Genomic DNA, 18,738 nt, shown 5'->3' on the forward strand with positions numbered 1-18,738 from the left:
CTCAGTGTGTCCTTTTCCAGTTTTTTGTTTGCTTTCTGTGTCCTTAACTTTTGGATGTGTCTCTAGTAAAGAAAATAATCAGATTTTACATGCAGTCTGACAATCTTTTCTTTTTAACTGGTATATCTGATTCATTTAAAATCGGTGTTCTTGGGGCGCCTGGGTGACTCAGTCAGTTGAACGTCTGACTTCGGCTCAGGTCATGATCTCGCAGTCTGTGAGTTCAAGCCCCGCGTCGGGCTCTGTGCTGACGGCTCGGAGCCTGGAGCCTGCTTCCGATTCTGTGTCTCCCTCTCTCTCCGTTCCTCCCCTGCTCTCACTCTCTCTCTCTCTCAAAAAAAATTTTTTTTAATAAAAAATAAAAGCGATGTTCTTGGGGCATGAGGGTGGCTCAGCTGGTTAAGAGTTCAACTCCTGGTTTTGGCTCAGGTCACGATCTCGCGGTTTTGTGGGTCCAGGCCCCGCGTCGGGCTCTGTGCCGACAGTGCGGGGTCTGTTTGGGATTCTCTCTCTTTCCCTCCCTCTCTTGAAAATCAAGGACGAACCACACCTTCACCCTCTTCCTGAGCACTGACATCCCCTGGGGCTTGCAGTCCACTCACCTCCCAGCGCTCACACTCGTGGCCACGCTGTGATTTACTCGTCTACATTTTAAACCAAACAAAAAAACAAAACAGCTATTCTCATTTTATGTAGTCGCCACTCATTCGGACTGACTCACACGCGTACTGTTTCATCACCCCAGTTGACGTGGGTCCCCAGGCCTGCAGAGCTCTCCACCTGAGTCTCCCTCCGGGGAACCCAATCCGAGCTGCTGGTGTCCCGGATGAGGACGCGAGACAGGACTTACACAGAGGAGCGGGGCTGCTGGTGGCCGGGGGGGCAGGGGCCCCTGGCGGGGTGCAGTGAGAAGAGAATGTTCTGAGAGGCCCAGGATGATCAGGCACCACCTGAAGGCTGACGTGAAAGCCGGTGCCTCTGGGGAGGGGACCGTGCGAGGGTGCGAGGACCAAGAGGTCGGGGACGGTCTCCCAGGCTGCTGAGGACACCCGCTAAAGAGTAACAAAGAGAACTACAGAGAGACAGTGTGTTCAACAAGCTTCCCTTAGAAACAGGTGACCAGCGATGAGTGTTCAAGAAAGGTATTTGCAGCTTGTACATTTTGAAACCTTTAGGCAAAAAACAAAAAAAAACAAAAAAAAAACAAACTTAGCAAAGATTCACTCCTATGTCTCCTATGCTAAAATGTACCATTTTAACAAAAGCGAGAGGTCCCACACGTGGTAGAAAGACCACGGCTTTGCAGCCTAGCGTGGCCTAGAAGCTGCTGTTGGAAGTCCCTGCGGCTCAGCTTCCTGACCTGTAAGACAGAGAGCACGACGGTCTCCTCGCGGAGCTGACCTGAAGGTCAGAGATCAAAGACTGAGCTGCCCGCTGCCCGCTGCCCTCGATCAAGGGCGCAGACACTGGTGCACACGCGGGCGGCGGGCGGCAGGAGGGCCCAGCGCTCTCTCTTGGGCGAGGAGAAGTGAGCGGGAGCCACGGAGCCTGGAGGTCTGACCGCGGGCTGCCACCGCGAGCCGGGCTAGGGCCACTTGTCACCCCTGGGAGGCTCAGGCCCCTCCCACGAGCCTTCTCCCAGAAAAATGCAGCCAACGGCTGGCCAACAGGCTGACCCGAGAACGCGGGCTTCGCCGAGACCCCCTTCCCTGGGAGCCGTGTGGCTCCCAGGGAACACACAGCGGAACACACAGCGGAACAAGGCCCGCACTCGGCACACTCACCTCTCTCCTTCCACCCAGCGAGGGGCCGCACCGGAGCCACTTCTGACCGCTGCTGACCAAACGCGGCCTGCTGGCCTGCACTGCCCCCCAGTTACCACGACACCACGGGCAAGGTGCCCCCCCCCAGCTCCAGCCTCCAGGCTGCGCCCCGCTCCTGCCTCTGTGACCCACCCCCAGACTCTTACGACCCTCCCACATCCAGCCTAGAAGACAGGGCGGCTTCAAAGACCCCTTACGCCTCTAACATTCAAGCATCCCGGTTTCACATCAAAACACAAACGAACCTACTACTTGAAGCAACAATCAACCGAGGCCTGTTAGTTCCAGTTTACTGTCAATCAGTCTGTAAGAACTTATCTTATTTAGAATTAATTTTTAAGCTAGAACCAAACAGATGTTTGCATAACCGTGTTCACAGCGCCAAACGGTGGGAGAAACCTAAGTGCGCGTCGTCAGAGGGATGGATAAACACAACGTGCGATGTCCACACGACGGATCACGTGGATAAAAAGGAAGGACGTCTTGACGCCTGCCACGCCGTGGACAAGCCTGGAGGACGTTATGCTCAGTGAAACGCGCCAGACCCGGAAGCAGAGAGCCCATGTGATTCCATTTTCACAAGGACCCAGTGTCATGAAACACTAGAGACGGAAAGTGTGGGGCTCCAGAGACCAAGGGAGGGGGCGGGGAGCCAGTGTTTCACGGGCACAGAGTTTCAGTGCTGGGGACGGAGGGTGGGCACGGCCACAGAACACTGTGAATGTCCTTTTTTTAATGTTTATTTCTTTTGAGAGAGAGGGAGAGAGAGAGAGAGAGAGAGCTGGGAAGGAGCAGAAGGAAAGAGAGAGAATCCCAAGCAGGCTCCGTGCTGTCAGCACAGAGTCTGACATGGGGCTCGATCCAACGAACGGTGAGGTCATGACCTGAGCAGAAACTACGAGTCACAGGTGCCCTGACGCCGTGACTGCTCTTAATGGCGCTGAACTGGACACTTAAAAAGGGTGAATTAGACATATGTGTAACGAATTAGACATATGTGTAACGAAGGACATCCTGAACAAAGGTGGGAATAAGCCACAAAGATTTTTCCAAAACATTCACTGACAAAGGACTCGTGTCCAGAACATACACACACACACACACACACACACACACACACACACACACACACATATACGTACATACAAAATCTGAAACTAGGAAAGGATATGAATAGGCTAATGCAAAACGGAGAAAACTCGGACAGCCCAAGAGCCTCCCACGGACCACTCGGCCTCACGCACCATCAGTGAAATGCCGGGTAAGACCAGACGCCATTTCACCGAAATGGAAACTTCCCAGCCCGCCAGCACCAAGGGCGGAGAGGAGGGGTGACGGGCTCACACGCCGGTGACCCCAGCCTGCGTGAGAAGGGTCACCGAGACTGGCGCGTGGCCACGCCTATCACCGGCATTCTATGCCTGGGAAGCCCTCCCTCCCGCATGTGCCCACGGGGCCCCGGGCGCAGGTTTCCAGCTGCCCAGCGGGGGGCCGTCCACGGCGGGGCGGATGCGAGGCCGGGACGCTCACAACAGACGCCACAGCACGACACGACGGGACTAAAGCCTGCGGGTCAGGCGGCGTTTGAAGGGAGGCGGAACAAGACAGCCGGTGCCACGGCCCCTGTGCAGACCGCCAGGCCGAACGCACGGTGAACCGCAGAAGGGTCGGGGCCGCCACGGGTCCAGGGAGAACGGAGGCGGCCTAGGCGGAGCACAGCGGTTCTCAGGGCCGCGAAACCCCGCCTGTGACACTGTGATGGAGGCGGCGTGACATCACACACCTGTCCACAGCCCGAGAACGGAGAGCACGGAGAGCGGCCTCTGACGCGAGCCGTGAACCTCACAGGGACACGTCCGCCCGGCCCATCGGCCGACATGCGCCACGCCGGTGAGGGGGGGGAACAGCCGGGGTCACGGGGGGTGGGGGGGTCGGGGGCTCTGCACCTTTCTGTGGTCCTAAAACCGCTCTGACAGCCAAGTCCATTCACCTCTTTAAGGAATATGGATAAAAGAAAAGAACTCGGTGTCTGTGGATCGATACGCTGTCTTTAGAGGGGGGCGACGAGAGGCCCTCCCTCGGGATTCTTGTGAGGCCGAGTCAAGTTCACGTCTACCACGTTTACAGCAAGGCACGGTGATGTCCGCAGACTCGTGGGGCAAGAGGGGCAGCGATGAGACAGGAGACGGTCCGCAGACACGGGCGGGGGGCGGGGGGGGGGGGCAGGGAAGGTCCGGATGTGCAGGAGAGGCCCCCCACACTTGAAGATCAGGGCGACAGCAGGAGAAGGAGGGAGGGGAATGGGTGAGGGTGGGATTCCAGGAAGATTCAGGCGTATCTGCACGACCGACGTTCATTTTTAAAAACCTGATGGAGAAAGAAAATAACTAAAATTCAATTACCTCAAGATCATCAAGGGAGCGAGTGATACTAAATCTCTTGGATCTTCCAAATGATCTCCGAGCAGAAGTGCGCTGAGAAGTCTGAGTGAGTCCAACTCCCCGCCCAAACTTTGAGCCCTAAACACAAAGAAAAAGTACATCACGTTACCTTCTCGGGAAGAGAGGCTGAGTTCTGCCTGACACCCTGCCGTGGAGACAAGAGGGTCGTCCCGGGTTAATCTCATGCTCTGTACGAACGACCCCGATCCAAAACCCAAAGTTGAAAATAAAAGTCACCCCAGGATCTCCACGCATCCGCTCTGCCCCTGAAGCTCGGTGCCCGGAGACGAGCCCCGGCTCACGCCTGCAAACCGCAAGGAGGGTTGTGCCGGCTGACCGGCCCCCAAAGGCTCTCACCAAAAGAGCAAATGAAGAACCACGGACGAATAACTGGGGAAAACATAACGGGTGTGGCCAGAGAAGTAACTATTAATGTAAACGTTATGCTTTTACATAATTTCACAGGCATCCGAGGAAATTGAAGAATCCCCAGATGGTCAGCTGGTGTCTAAAGACCAGACCAACTCAGGTGCACAGGACAACAGGCCATTAACACGTCTTGTTCTTTCTCTGGGAAATGACCAGAATTAATTCACTGTCATTATGGGATTGTCACTTCCCCAAATGCGATCTGGGTCCAACAAAGAAGCCCTCCCATTTTAAACGTAAAAGGCCTCACAGCTGAAATCTCTGATATCCTGGGTACTCGAAACCCTAAAGTGACCAATTTCAGGCACAGAGGAAGTGAGTGTGTTTTCTGCAAACTGGGAGGCAGGCCCTGACCCCCTCTACCCTCCTCCTGCACGAGAACCTCGGCCGTCCTGCAGGGAGGCGGCCTCGCCTCACCGCCTCGTACAGCTCTGGGGGCTGTCTCGGCACCAAGCCGTCCCCACACACGCCCTCGCTCCCCCCCTGTCCCCGGACTGCACCTGCACCCGGGCCACTCGGCTGCCTAACACCGGGACCGCCGTCACCCAACGTTCCTGACACAGACTCGAGGGGCCCTCCAGTCACAGTGGCCTCCGAGAGGGCAGCGGCCCTGAGGCCACCGAGCCCTGGCTCTCCCTCCTTCCCCTCCCGGCCTCCCCCCGGCTCCTTCCAGCCACTGGCCGCTCCCCTCACGCTATGCTGTACTGACACCCAGAACCCGGCTTCTCACCCCTGCCCCCCAATCACTCAGGCCCGAACCAGAGAAACGAGCACCTTATTTTGAATCCTTTCATTTTTATTAAAAAGTCACATAGGTGTCGATAGCAACGGCCTTCATTTCGCCTACTCCGTGTGGCCACGGGGCTCTCCACAAGTGTCTCCAGCACGGTCGCGGGCACAGGAGCACGGGGCGCCCGGGAGGAGCACACGACAGGTCTCGGGCTCCAAGCAACTCCCCGTCTACAGGTCCCCCTGAGAGGCTACCCGTGGCTGCGGGCCACACTCTGGAAGAAACCAGAGGCCCCTGGAGGCTACACTGAGGACAGTGACTGCGGGTCAGGACCGCTGGGAGGCTGAGAAAGGGCCTCACTCCCAGGGAGAAGAGAAGGCCGGGCTGGCAGGAGCAGAGGCCAGGCTGGAACGCAGCGGCGGGACAGGCAGGGCAAGGCCACGCCGCACACGGCACTGGCACGGACGCTTCAGCGAAGTCGTCCGAAATACAGCGCGTAAGCTCAGGAACTGGCAGCCTGTTGGCCACGGGGAGCAGAAGAACTGACCCAAGAAGCAGCGGCAGAAACAGCAAAACGGGGCAGAAGGGGAGGGAGAGAGAGAGACGGAGAGGGAGGGAGGGTGAGGGAGAGACAGGGAGGGAGGAAGAAAGAGGGAAAGAGGGACAGGGGAGGGAGGGGGAGGGAGGGGAAAGAAGGGAGGGGAGAAGGAGGGGGAAGGAGGGACGGTGGGGGTAGGAGGAAGGGATGGAGAAAAAGAGGGAAGGGGAAGGACAGGAGTAGGGGAGGGAAGGGAGGAGGGAGGAAGATGGAGAGAAGGAGGAAGGGCAGGAAGGAGAGAGAGAGGGAGGGAGGCAGAGGGAGGCAGAGGGAGGGAGGGAGGGAGGGACTGTCTCAGGGACAGCATAAAGGGCAGGTGTGAAGAGAAAGGGCGGGACATCCGAGGGTCGCACCTGCAGCCGCCGCTCGGAGTCCTCGGGACGAGTAATACAAGTACCTCGCGAGCCCTAACATCCCACCAAGAGCTCGAGAAGCCGTCTGTCTGCACGCTGTCACAGCAAAGGCACCTCTCCCTCTTCCTGTACGCATAGCGGATGGTGCTGTGCGCGGGGAGCAGGACAGCAGCTAAGTGTAACAAGGGACAACGGGTGCAGGAGCACAGAGAGGTGACCACGACACCCACACCCCCAGAGAGGAGCCCAGGGGACAGCAGGTGGAAAGCCGTCACCCTGAGCGGTCCCCCGGTGAAGCTGTGGGAGCTGCGACGGGCCTCCCCCGTGGACCGAGCCGGAACTCAGCCGGGAGCTCCCGCTGAGAAATCAAGTTGCACAGAAGATCCGCTCGTCCCCTGACAGGGCTGGGTGGCCTGTGCGCACTGCCTCTATGCTGGTCTCGGGGACACTGCTGGGGGTGGGGGGGGAGCCTTGTGGCTCCCGTTCAGACCCAGGTGCGTCCCGGCCTGGTGGCCGGCACCCCAGGCCCTGGCTCTCCGACACTGTCCGCACCCGCCCGGCCTTCTGCCTCCTGCTGTTTGCTCACCGGGCTGGTTCCCTGCCAGCAGGTGACCAGATACGACCCATTCTCGAGAAGAATTTGTCTAAGAAATTTCTTTTTCAAAAAATACGCAAAAGCTGATTCTATCTATAAAAAATGTATCCGGAGCCCGGCCATCTCTTTCCAGACCACTGCTCCCCCTGGCCCCAGGGCCAGTGTGGGGTGGCCAGCCCCCTCTGGGGTCCTCCCCCTCCCCCGCCCTGCGCTATGTGCTCCTTGACACCTGCCCGGTACCCCTGCTCAGCACCCTTCAGGGGATGCCACGCAGCGGGTGAGGCCTGGTCCCTGCCGTCCAGACACTTCCGGGCACCCGCTTCGCCACCCTGCCTTTGGCCATGGTCCCCAGGCTCCTCTTTTCAGAGGCCACCGCTAACTGCACTGGCTGCGGGGCTGCCCTGGGGCCCCCTCCGAGGCTGCTGGTTCCCCCCCACCCCCGCCCCCGGGGCACAAAGTGGCCCAGGAAGCAGGGCCCTCTGTCCTCTGAACACCTCCTGCCCAGCACAGGGCTGGGAGAAGAGCAAGAGCCAAGGAAGACGAGTCATGCGGGCACCTAAGTGCCCAGCATCAGGGGGCCCAGGGCCGATGGGCCAGGGAAGCCAGCAGCCGTTCGAACGCGCGGCCACAGCCGAGGTGAGCACGCGGCAAACGTCAGTCCGTTGCTAGAGCAAGGGCGCCTCCACACGCGTACGAGGCGAGCCCTTCGCACAACTCACGTGTGTGCTGTTCCAAATCCTCATCTGGGGGGAGTGGGTAGGGAGCACGTGGCTTTGTGACAAGACCCAAGTGTAAGTTTTAAGCCCAGGAGGCTGCAGACGACACCCAGGCCGGGACCGGGCCACCTCATCGCAGCCGACACCTGGTCCCGCACGCAGACCCGCGGGCTTTTGAAGCGTAAAGGAGAGAGAGAAGCTTAACAAGCGAGCAGACAGAAGAAAACCCCTGCCCAGAACAGACTGGGGGTGGCCGCACTCCAGCAGTTCACCGACGAGCAGAACCTCGGCATTTGTTTGCTTGCTTCCACCGCCCCCTTCCCGTGTGAAGACAGAGAAGTTCCTGCGGGAACGACCAGGAAATGCCCGCGGACTCAGCATCCCTCGGGCACGGGGTATTCACTCTCCCCACACGGCGCCAGAGGGGACATGACACGGCCAGGACACCGGCCCCCCTTCGGCACCAACTCCCCTCTTCAACTGCTGACAACTCAGCACAAGTACTGAGCGCTGTAGTAGTACTCAGCGCCAAGTACTACAGGAGGCGAGGGGCGACGCCAGGTCACATGTCACGTCCGCGTGGCCCAGCCACAGGGAGCAGGCTCCGTCTCGCTGCCCCAAGAGCCACCTACAAAGCCTGACTCCAGACGTCGAGATCACGGCCGGACCGCCAGCGTCACCTGCAGCAGCATGAGGCCAGGCTTCCGGAAGAACCAGAGGGCCCTCCCGTGCACCGGGACCCCGCGTAGGATTCGGAGAAGCCGCCCACCCGCTACGTCCGCCTCAAATCATGAACGGCGGAGGGCCCCTCGGGGATGCCTTCACGCGTCCCGGCCAAGGCTGAGAGGTGTCGGGGCCTCTCCAGGGTGGGAACACCAGCAAACGGGGGAAGGCAGAACCCCACGGCCCAGGGTGCCAAACTGCCTCCGCAAGAGTGCAGCCACACTGAACCGTCCCACGGAGCCGCCACTGGAAGTGGCTCATTTCAGCACAAGCAGTGACCTAGACCAGCCAGTCCAACCTCCTCAATCTCCCCGCAAGAACGCGGGAGCCAGTGAGGCACCCGCTCAGGGTCGCCCAGCTGGAGGCCCGGGGCGAGCCGGGGACCTGCGTGTTTCACTTACGATTAGAACTAGAAATTCCGAACCCAGGGTCTAAACGCTAGACCGTCAGCCCCAGTGGGGCCAGAGCTGTGTTTGTCCTGCTCGCATAATGCCCCCCACTTCCCACCGGGCCGGTACACAGCAGGTGTCAGGAAGCACTTACCGAACAAGTAAACTCTCACAAAGGAGACTATTTCTCTTCCGTGTCTTATTTATGTGTTTTTGAGAGAGGGAGAGAAAGCACACAAGCAGAAGAGGGGCAGAAAGAGAGAGACGGAATCCGAAGCAGGCTCCGGGGTCTGAGCTGTCAGCACAAAGCCCGACGCGGGGCTCAAAGTCACAAACTGTGAGATCATGACCCGAGTCGGATGCTCAACCGACTGAGCCCCCCAGGCGTCCCTAAAAAGGAGACTATTTAGTTCAAAATGGAGACCAGATCCTCTGAAGGTTTTTCTAAAAAGAGGGAACATAGAGAATTTGAGAGGTAAGACTTCCAGCCGACATATTTACGGCTCCTGGCGTATCAGGCAGCGTCTAGGCAGACAGCAAGACCACACCACGTCTTTCAACAGGGACAACTTCATGGAAAGAACCTCTAACCAGGCGTCAGAGACCCGGAAAGGCAGAAAAAGATCCTAAGAGGTCAGGAGACGGCCGCCGTGGGAAGGGACTGCACCCCCAGGGACAGAGGAAGCAGTGATGTAAACTCAGCAGCCAGATGGGGGGAGGGAGGGGAGCGCTGGTGGGGGACCCAGACCTCGGATGTGGCCACATGGTGCCTGAAGGACTATGAGACTGGCCCAGGGGGAAGGGGGAGCTGAAAACTGGTCTCAGAGGCTACAGGAGGAAGAACTGCTGGGCAGGGGTGAGGAGCTGCAGGGAGCAGACAGGAAGGGTCTGGACCTTCCTCCTCCCTCCTGGCCACTCCCCCAGGACCTCTGGAGGCAGAGCCAGAGGGGACCCTGCTGGCCAGGGGAAGGGGACACAGACCCCAGTGTCCCAGAGCTGATTACAGAAAGGAAGCTCTAAAAATAAATCTAATTAAATAAATCTAATTTTTAAAAAAGGGAGTTATAGGGGCGCCTGGGTGGCTCAGTCGGTTAGGCGTCCGACTTCAGCTCAGGTCACGATCTCGCGGTCCGTGGGTTCGAGCCCCGCGTCGGGCTCTGGGCTGATGGCTCAGAGCCTGGAGCCTGCTTCCGATTCTGTGTCTCCCTCTCTCTCTGCCCTCCCCCGTTCATGCTCTGTCTCTCTCTGTCTCAAAAAGAAATAAAACATTAAAAAATATATATAAAAAAAAAGGGAGTTATAAAATTTTACTGAAAGAAAATGAAGCCTAAGTAAATGGAGACAAATACCAATTTCACGGATAGGAAAACTCAACATTCTAAGGATGTCAATTCTCCCATGGGTCTACAGACGAAAATACAATTGCAAAAATACGTCAGCGGCGTTTTGGAGAATTTACAAACTTACTGTAAAATCTTACGTGAAAGAGCAAGGCTCAGCATAGCCAAGATAAGGTAAGGAGATCTGGCACTTCGGATCCAAAGACTCATTACCAAGCCTCAATTTCAAAAGTCAAGTATTGGTGGAGGTACGGACATGGGAAACAGAGCACACGTGAGTAACAGCAGCCCCACAGTCATCCGGAGAGAGAGGAAAAATCAGCTTGCCACCCACCTTATTCCATTCTTAAAGATCACCTCCAAAACAATTTTAAGACAAAAAGAAGAATATTCCTGACCTCGGGATAGCGATGAGGTCAGGAATCAACACTGAAAATCGTGAGAAGACTGACAAGTTGGTTGACATTAAGGTCAAGAGCTTCTGTTCATCAAGTCCCCACAGAGCAAGCGGAAAACACAAGCCACAAACGGAGTCAGTGTATGTGCGACACAATCGTCGCAGGATTAGCAGCCGGTATCTGTAGCTTCTACAAATCAAGAAAAAAGAGAACCCAACACAAGTGGGCACAGGTGTGAGCGGGTCCCTCAGCAACGTCTTCACGGGCAAAGCCACGGTAGAGTGTCATCTCCCATCCACTAGACGGGCAGGAAAGTCAGAAGCCCGGCGGGCGAGTTCCGGCAAGGACGTGGCGCCGTCTGGCGCTCACGCTAGCGGCCCGGGACCGTCGGGAAACCGAGCCGGAGAACCTGGACCCACAGTCTCCCGGTCTTGGACTCGGCCGCTAAATTACGAGGGAACAGACAGGGCAAACTCTGGGACAGATTCACCTCCCCGGGGCCAGTCCTTACATCTCAGGGATGAGGTGAGCATATCTGGGGAGGGGCCGGCCGTGTCCCCCTCCCTCCGGACACATCTGTCTACACTGCAAAGCGTAGGAGGGAAAACCCAGAGTCCTCCCTTCTGTCTCCAAGGTCACTTGCTCAAAGAGCCAGGGTCTCTGTCCCCTCTCAGCGTGCGTATAAGCTCCCCGATTCCTGTTTTCAGGTCTCCTCACCTACAGCACAACCCCGGTGCGTGTAGGGCGACACCCGACGTGGCTGCCGTTGCAACGGCCCAGGGGTAAGGATCGAGCGCCAGGAACGAGTGTGGTCGTTGTGAGTCAGTTATTAAACCTGTCCCCGCTCCGGAGACCCGGCGTCTCCCGTCAACACGAACGAGGGCGGATACTAAAAACTGTGCGAAGGTGAGCAAGCACCGGAACGGCCCCCGGGGGCCTCCTCCGCCCGCACAGCCGGGGACGCAGGCGTGAGCAGGAAGCTCAGCAGCAGCACCGCCCCGTCTCCGCCAGCTCAGTGCGCGTGCGAGTGTGTGCACTGCTGCGGTCACGATGGAGACGAGAGAGCTGCCGACAGCGTCGCGGCTACAGCGGTGGAACGACACGGAGCGATCACCAAACAAGTTGTCACCACTGTTTACAAAGCCCAGAGGGCAGCACAGCTACAAGCTACATAACCACCGCTGCGGGACTCGAACCCTGCTGACTCCCGCAGGAGCGCCGCGGCCGCTGAGCTCTCAAGGCGCTGGCCTTCCCTGGAAACCACACAAAACCACAGCAGGGCGGTAAGCGGTGTCTCTGTCCCTCAGCCCCCGGTCCTGCCTCCCCGGGAAGCTCCCCGGCACCTGACCCGCATCCCCACAGGGCCCCGATCCCCCCCGCGGCGCTCCGCTGCTCCAAAGGGGCTCCTGGCGTGGAAGGGGTGCGCAGACCCGCGGAGGCTCCCCGCACTGTCGGGTTCGTGGGCACCGGCCACCCGCTGACTTTCCCGGCCCATCTGTTTGCTTCCCTTCCCTCCGATTTGGGGCGTTGTTTACACAGGGTAGGTAATGAGCAAAGCCGCTCTTTGCAGAAGGATTTAAATCACGGAGCCTTAGTTGTGGCCTCTTCAGTATTCTCTGGAACTTTTATCTGCAATCTATTTTAAAACTTCCTCTCGGGGCGCCTGGGTGGCTCAGTCAGTTGAGCGTCCGACTTCGGCTCAGGTCACGATCTCCCGTGAGTTCGAGCCCCGCGTCGGGCTCTGTGCCGACAGCTCAGGGCCTGGAGCCTGCTTCCGGTTCTGTGTGTCCCTCGCTGTCTGCCCCTCCCCCGCTCACGCTTTGTGTGTGTCTCTCTCTCTCTCTCTCTCTCTCTCTCAAAAGTAAATAAACATTAAAAAAAATAAAAAAAACAAACAAAAAAACTTCCTCTCATTGTGCTGGGAAACTGCACAAGACCTGTCTGTCGGGCCCAGTCCCCTCCTGGCCTGACCCCTGCCGAACCCATCACTGGCTGGGCCACACGAACCCAGCCTCGGGCATCCGGTGCCAGGCCTCGCACTCTGTTCGTAGGAAAAGAATGAAGAAAAATCATTTTTTTCTCCAAAGGAATTATTTTTAGCAGGTAAAATATGTTCGTATTCCCGTGATAAAAACTCAGAATAACAGAAGATAAAACAAAAATGTCCTGGACCCATCCCCAGTTTTGCCTCCCACCCCCGAGGTAGCTCCCACTATCGGTTTGGAGCACTTCCTTTGAATGTTTTCCCGTGTATTTATATATAAACATATGTACACTTTATTTTTTTAAACAGATGTATCCTGTAAAACATAGGTTTAGTTGAGGGGTGCTGAGGTTTTTACACAAAAATGGGATTACGTTGACTATGCGTATTTCTGTGGCCTTTTTCACCTCGTGTGCCGGGAGGAGCCTCCCACAAGGTGGTGCGTGGACCCACCACGCGGGGCGGACGCCTGACACGCCACGGGAATCCACTGAGCGGCTAACGACTACCTTCCAGCCTCCCTGCAGCGGGGCTGTCCCGGGACTCGGCCGACCCACCCGGCACCGCGGGAACAGGAACACACTCCGGCCGTGGCTCCCTGCCCGCTGCAACGTGGGCATGACGCTATTTTTTTTTTTAATTAATTAATTTATTTGAGAGAGACAGACTGAGCGGAGGAGGGGCAGAGAGAGAGGGAGAGGGGGCGACTCTCGCGAGCACGGGGCTCGAACTCACGACCCCGAGATCATGACCGGAGCGGAAATCGAGGCGGATGCTTAACTGATGGAGCCCCCCCAGGTGCCCCCGCATGACACTGTCTTGTACCTGGAGTTTGGGTGAGGGTCACGGGCAGAGGATGGCAACACAACACAGAAGGAACAGGTCCTCGTAAAGGCGCGGCCTCTACGCCAGCGTGGCCTGCCCACACCTTCTCGTCACAGAGGACGCACTCCACATACAGCGTTTAGGACACTGTGAAATTAGTCCTGCGGTAACAGTGCTGAAACTCCTCTTACTTTAAACACTTTTTTAATGTTTTCTTATTTATTTTCAAGAGAGAGAAAAAGACAGCGAGCAGGGGAGGGGCAGAGAGAGAGGGAGACACAGAATCTGAAGCAGCTCCAGGCTCCCGGCTGTCAGCACAGAGCCCGACAAGGGGTTCAAACCCACGAACCATGAGATTACGACCTGAGCCCAAGTTGCATCCTTAACCGACAGCCCCCCAGGCACCCCTACTTTTAAATGAGTCCATGAAGTTAACAGCATTTTTTCATCTTATTTGATCAGAAAGGTATTTTTTAGGCTCTCACCAACACTGCCAGTTTGGAAGGACTCAGCCCTAGCGGGGCCCTCCTGCAAAGCGGCAAGCCTCTCCGGGGCAGCGGTCCCCAAACGCTGTGCTCCCAGGATGCCCCTCATACAAAGCACTGAGGCCCCAAGAGCTTTTGTCTCCGTGGGCATCATCTATTGACAATTTCCATATTAAACCGATATATTTAAAAATTTTTATTAATTCACTTCAAAATAACAACAATAAATCCTTTAGGTAGTATCAAAAAATAACATGTTTTCATTTAAAAATTTTCCAAAATCCATTATGTGCAAAGTTTAACAACGGATTTTGCTACTTAACCAGATACTTTAATTAATGTTAGTCTGAGGATATCAGTTTTCAAAAAAGCAGAATTAAACATCCTTAATTCGAGTTAAATGTAGCTGAATCATTTTGATGACACAGACAGCATTTCAGGGTCTTGGGTTTTCTCTTTCCCGTCAACCCCTCTCTCAGTCACACGCTCCCTTAGTGCATCCTGGCCACGGACACCCAGCAAAAAGAAAATCAGAGTAAACAGAGCGGGAAATCATCTACTTATAAACACCACTTAGCTCTCCCACAGTGTCACCGGCTCAGGTCGCACCTGCCCAGGCCCCACCTGCCCGGTCTGTGCCTCTGCCTCCCCTCTGGCCTCTCCACAGGAGGAAGAGGCAGAGCCCCCGGGGCTGCCACTCCTGTTGTAACCAGGACAGGAAGCCCCTTCCCCGTGGCTTGCTGGCCTCCAGGCTTCCGCTGGGCGGGGGGGGGGGGGGGGGGGGGGTCCCCCAGGCCTTGAGGGAGGGAGGTGTCACAGTTCCAACAGGAGCTTGCTCTGGTTTTGGACGTCTTCCAGGCAGTGGTGAGCGGTGCTGCGCCGTTTTTCTTGGGGACAGCCGCCCAGTCCTGCAGTGGCTCCGACGGGTTTCTACACTGTCTCCGTGGGGACAGAGCGTTCGGTCAGCACCCAGAGGCGAGGCCCGGCAGCGTGGCCCTGAGGGGCAGCCTCCCAGCTTGCAGCCTCTCCCCTGCTGGCCTCTGCCTCGCCCCTGCTGTGGGGCCTGCCCCAGGGTCCCCGAGGGCTCTCCCTCCAGGCAGCTCACTGCCTTTGGTCTAGTTAACACTTGTCCACTCTGTTTCCCTGCTCCGATCCTGGTGTGTTTTCTGTCTCCGGGCTGCAGCCTAATTCTGCCAAGAAGCATGGGAGTAACTTGGGGCCCCCACTGTGTGGCACCCCACTCCCGCCCCCCCGTCCTCATCCTGACAAGCCTCCAGGAGGGACACCAGGAGACCACCCCCCAGCCTCTGGAAGCTTCTGCTGCTACAGCAAGGGAGGCTGTGGGATTAGGCTGAGCTAATGAAGGAGAAACCCTTGAGCAAGGTAGAAAGCAACTGATAACCTTCAAGAGATTATGGCAGAACCCAATAAAACACCATTCATTAGCACTTATTTTGAGATGAACTGGGTGTCCCATCACCACTGCAGAGGAGACAGGTCACAAACTAGTCTATGCAGGACAGACCGCGAGCAGTCTCAGCGTGAGCACTTATTTGCACTGGAACTTGGGCAAATCCCCTGACGCATAAAAACCTGACTGTCCTTGTCAGTAAGATTTAAAGATAAAGACACCCAGCCCGACGAGCTCACAGAACCCCTCTCGGGTCAACTGGTGAGCGCCAGACTGTCATTTTCCAACAGGAGAAACACACCGATGCCACTGCGCTCTCTCAGCCTCTCGTCACGGCCCGAGCCACGACAGCCAGCACCTCACTGTCACCACGCTTGCGCTCAAGGTGAGAGATGGCTACCGAGCAGCCAGAGACCCTCACAGGGACACGCGCGGGTCTTGACAAAGGAGCGAAGGCAGCGGGTCGACACACAGCGCCAGAACCCTGGGACGTCCACGTGCAGAAAAATGAACGTGGACACAGACCTTCCAGCCTTCGCAGCAATCAACCCCAATGGGGTCATTCACCTAAATGGGAAATAAAAAACTATAAAACTCGAAGACGACACAGGAGAAAAGCTAGACGACCTTGGGGTGGGTGGGGCCTGTTCAGAGACAGCACTGAAGGCACAATCCGTGAGCGAGAGCCGATCAGCTGGGCTGCGTCCAAATGGAAAGGTTCTGCTCTGGGAAAGACCACGTCAAGAGAACGAGACCAGCCTCAGGCTGCAAGCACAAGACAGGGGGAGCATGGAGAAGGTGGTCAACGTCTTGGTCACCAAGGAAATGCAAATCAAAGTAACAGCGCGACCCCCACTGCACACCCGTCCGAACAGCCAAATCCAGGACTCTGCCCCCCCCCACCCAACACACACACACACACGTGGCGAGGACACAGAGCGACAGGAGCTGCCGGTCACGGCTGGCGGGAACTCAGGATCGCGGTGCGGCCGCTTCGGGAGATCGGCGGCGGTTTCTCACGGAACTAAACATCCGCCACCGGATCCCGCAATCGCGCTGCCTGGCGTTTACCCAAAGGAGCCGACGGCTTATGTCCACACCAAAAGCTGAGCTCGGGTGTGAACGGCATCTTTATCCATAATCACCAAAACCCAGGAGTAACTAACGTGGCCTTAGCAGGTGACGGACGAATAAGCCGCGGTCCCTCCAGACGGCGGGATATTACCTGGCGCTAGAAAGAGACGAGCCATCAAGCCGGCAAGAGACCCGGAGGAAGTGTGGACGCGCATGACTGAGGGCGAGCGGCGGGTCTGAAAAGGCCGCACGCCGTGTGGCCGACCATCCACGGGACATTCCGGAACAGGCAGGACGGCGGGGACGGTAAGATCAGCGGGGGCCGGGGGCTGGGGGCCGGGGAGGGCAGAACAGCTCGGGGCCCAGGGGTGTCGAGGGCAGTGGACCGCGCCGGGCGAGACCGTAACGGCGGGTCTGCCTGCCATCACGCGTGCGTCCGAGCCCGCGGAAGGCACACGCCGAGAGGGACCTTGACGCGAACTGGGGACTCTGGGTGATGACGACGCGGGGGTGGAGGTCCGTCAGTCGTAACGAGGCAGCTCTCTGGTGGGGGTGCTCACAGGGGGGAGGCTGTGCACGTGTCAGGGCAGAGGGTATGTGGGAAGTGTCAGCACTTTCTCAATTTTTATCGTAAGACTAAAACTGCTCTAACGACATTAAATCTTAAAAAAAAAAAAAAAAAAAGCCCACGGTTTGAATCATGACCCTGCTTCGTCCTGTTAAACCTTAAACCTTAGAGAAGTCACTCAGCCCCTCGAGGACAAGTCACCTCACTTGCAGAACGGGGGCCACAGCACCCCTGCCCCACGGGTTCCCCGAGGTCAGAGCTGCACCGGGAGCGGTCTGAGATGGCGGGAGCTCCACAGCGTGTAGACAGGGCCTTCACCTCGGACGAAGGGCGGGCGAGGGGGCACCCGGTCCACAGAGAGCCGCACAAATCCCATTTCTGTCCACCCGTGTGATCGGGCACTGACACACCAGCAGTGGGGCTGGAGAGTGCATGCACTAGTGGGACACGTGCCCCAAGAGGTGCTGACGCGTCTGGTTTCGGGAAACGGTGGCCACCTTCCGGGCCTCCGCTTCCCAGCTCACCCCAGCTGACGGGAGGCTCGGGTGGGAGAAGCCCACGCCACAGCCGGCTCAGCGGGGGCAGGTGGGAAGGAGCCGGGCGGGGGCGGCCGCGCCCCGAGAACACAGGCCCCGTGCGGTTCAGCCCCGGGGCGGCGGGGGGACGAGGGATGGGGTGTGCTTGTGGCAGAACCACAAGCGCCCGCAGTTTAGAAACAGGAGTCGAAAACCCACACGATCACAACTGTTTATAAAAACAAACATCCATCCTTAGATACGTGGAAATGTGGCCATGGCCTCCTGGAGGAGGTAAAGTTGGGGGGGAGTCTGTCCGTTCCTCCCGCTTTCTATTGTCTTTAACGTGTTTTAGGGTGAAAACTACGACACGGGAAGGGTGTGATTGCCAACAGAATATTCGCCAAGCCGCCCCTCCCCTTTCCTCTGTCCCGGACCCTGCCCTCACCTGCCAGCCGCCCTCGGAGGGATTCGTTGTGACATTTTCCACTGTTGAGAACCAGGACGCGGACCCAAGCAGAAAAGGAATTTTACAATCACGAAAGTCCTCCGAGGAAAGTGCCTTGGAAACACCGCTCCACGGTTACAGCGACCGCCACACGGTGGCTCTCGGCCTGTCCCACCAGTGCCGCTGGCCACCCCCCTGCTGAGCAAAGTCCCGCACGCTGACTCCTGCCCTCGGGCTCCACACCGAGCTCCCGGGGGGGAGGCAGAGGGCCCCAAAGGGACACAGGCACGTTCAGGGCAGTGCCGGCCCCGGCGGGTCCCCCTGATGCTCATCTGTGGCGAGCAGGGAGCCGAGCCACCAGCCCACTGCTGAGTTCAGCTGCCACTTTTTTCACAGCAGGATTTTCCAGATGAAGGACACAGAGCAAGGATCCACACCCTGGGAAGCATCCTGTCCTGAAGTCAACAGTCTCTGTGCTTCAAGAATTTTCTCACCTCAGGGGCGCCTGGGTGGCTCAGTCCGTTAAGCATCTGGCTTCCGCTCAGGTCATGATCTCGCAGTTTATGAGTTCGAGCCCCACATCGGGCCTGCTGCTGTCAGCGCAGATCCCGCTTCAGATCCTCTGTCCCCCTCTCTCTGCCCTTCCCTCGCTTACGCTCTCTCTCTCAAAAAAATAAATAAGTGAATAAAACATTAACAACCAAAAAAAAAAACAAAAACAAAAAAAAACTGTGTTCTCACCTCAAAAGGGCGTGCTGCCCGAGCCCACAGATGGCATCGGCTCCGAAGGGGCCAGGGACAGGACCGTCCCAGGCACCGGCAGCAGGAAACGGCCCGAAGGAAGGAGGGCCTCAGCCCAGGCTGCGTCACCCGCCCCGCCCAGGTGTCCCGCC

The 18,738-nt window shown here is 57.5% G+C and overlaps 1 protein-coding gene across 6 annotated transcripts in view; it reads right to left on the reverse strand.

Annotated features, from left to right (window-relative positions):
• Nucleotides 1-18,738, reverse strand: part of RGS12 (regulator of G protein signaling 12) — a 120,953-nt gene that overhangs the window by 75,743 nt on the left and 26,472 nt on the right. For all 6 annotated transcript variants that reach the window (XM_042937028.1, XM_042937027.1, XM_042937029.1 and 3 more), the window contains one exon: nucleotides 4,226-4,342. In XM_042937028.1, the coding sequence (XP_042792962.1) occupies nucleotides 4,226-4,342 (117 nt within the window). The remainder of the gene's footprint in view (nucleotides 1-4,225; nucleotides 4,343-18,738) is intronic.

This window comes from Panthera leo, chromosome B1 (assembly GCF_018350215.1).
Source record: "Panthera leo isolate Ple1 chromosome B1, P.leo_Ple1_pat1.1, whole genome shotgun sequence".
In the NCBI taxonomy this organism is placed as follows: Eukaryota; Metazoa; Chordata; class Mammalia; order Carnivora; family Felidae; genus Panthera; species Panthera leo.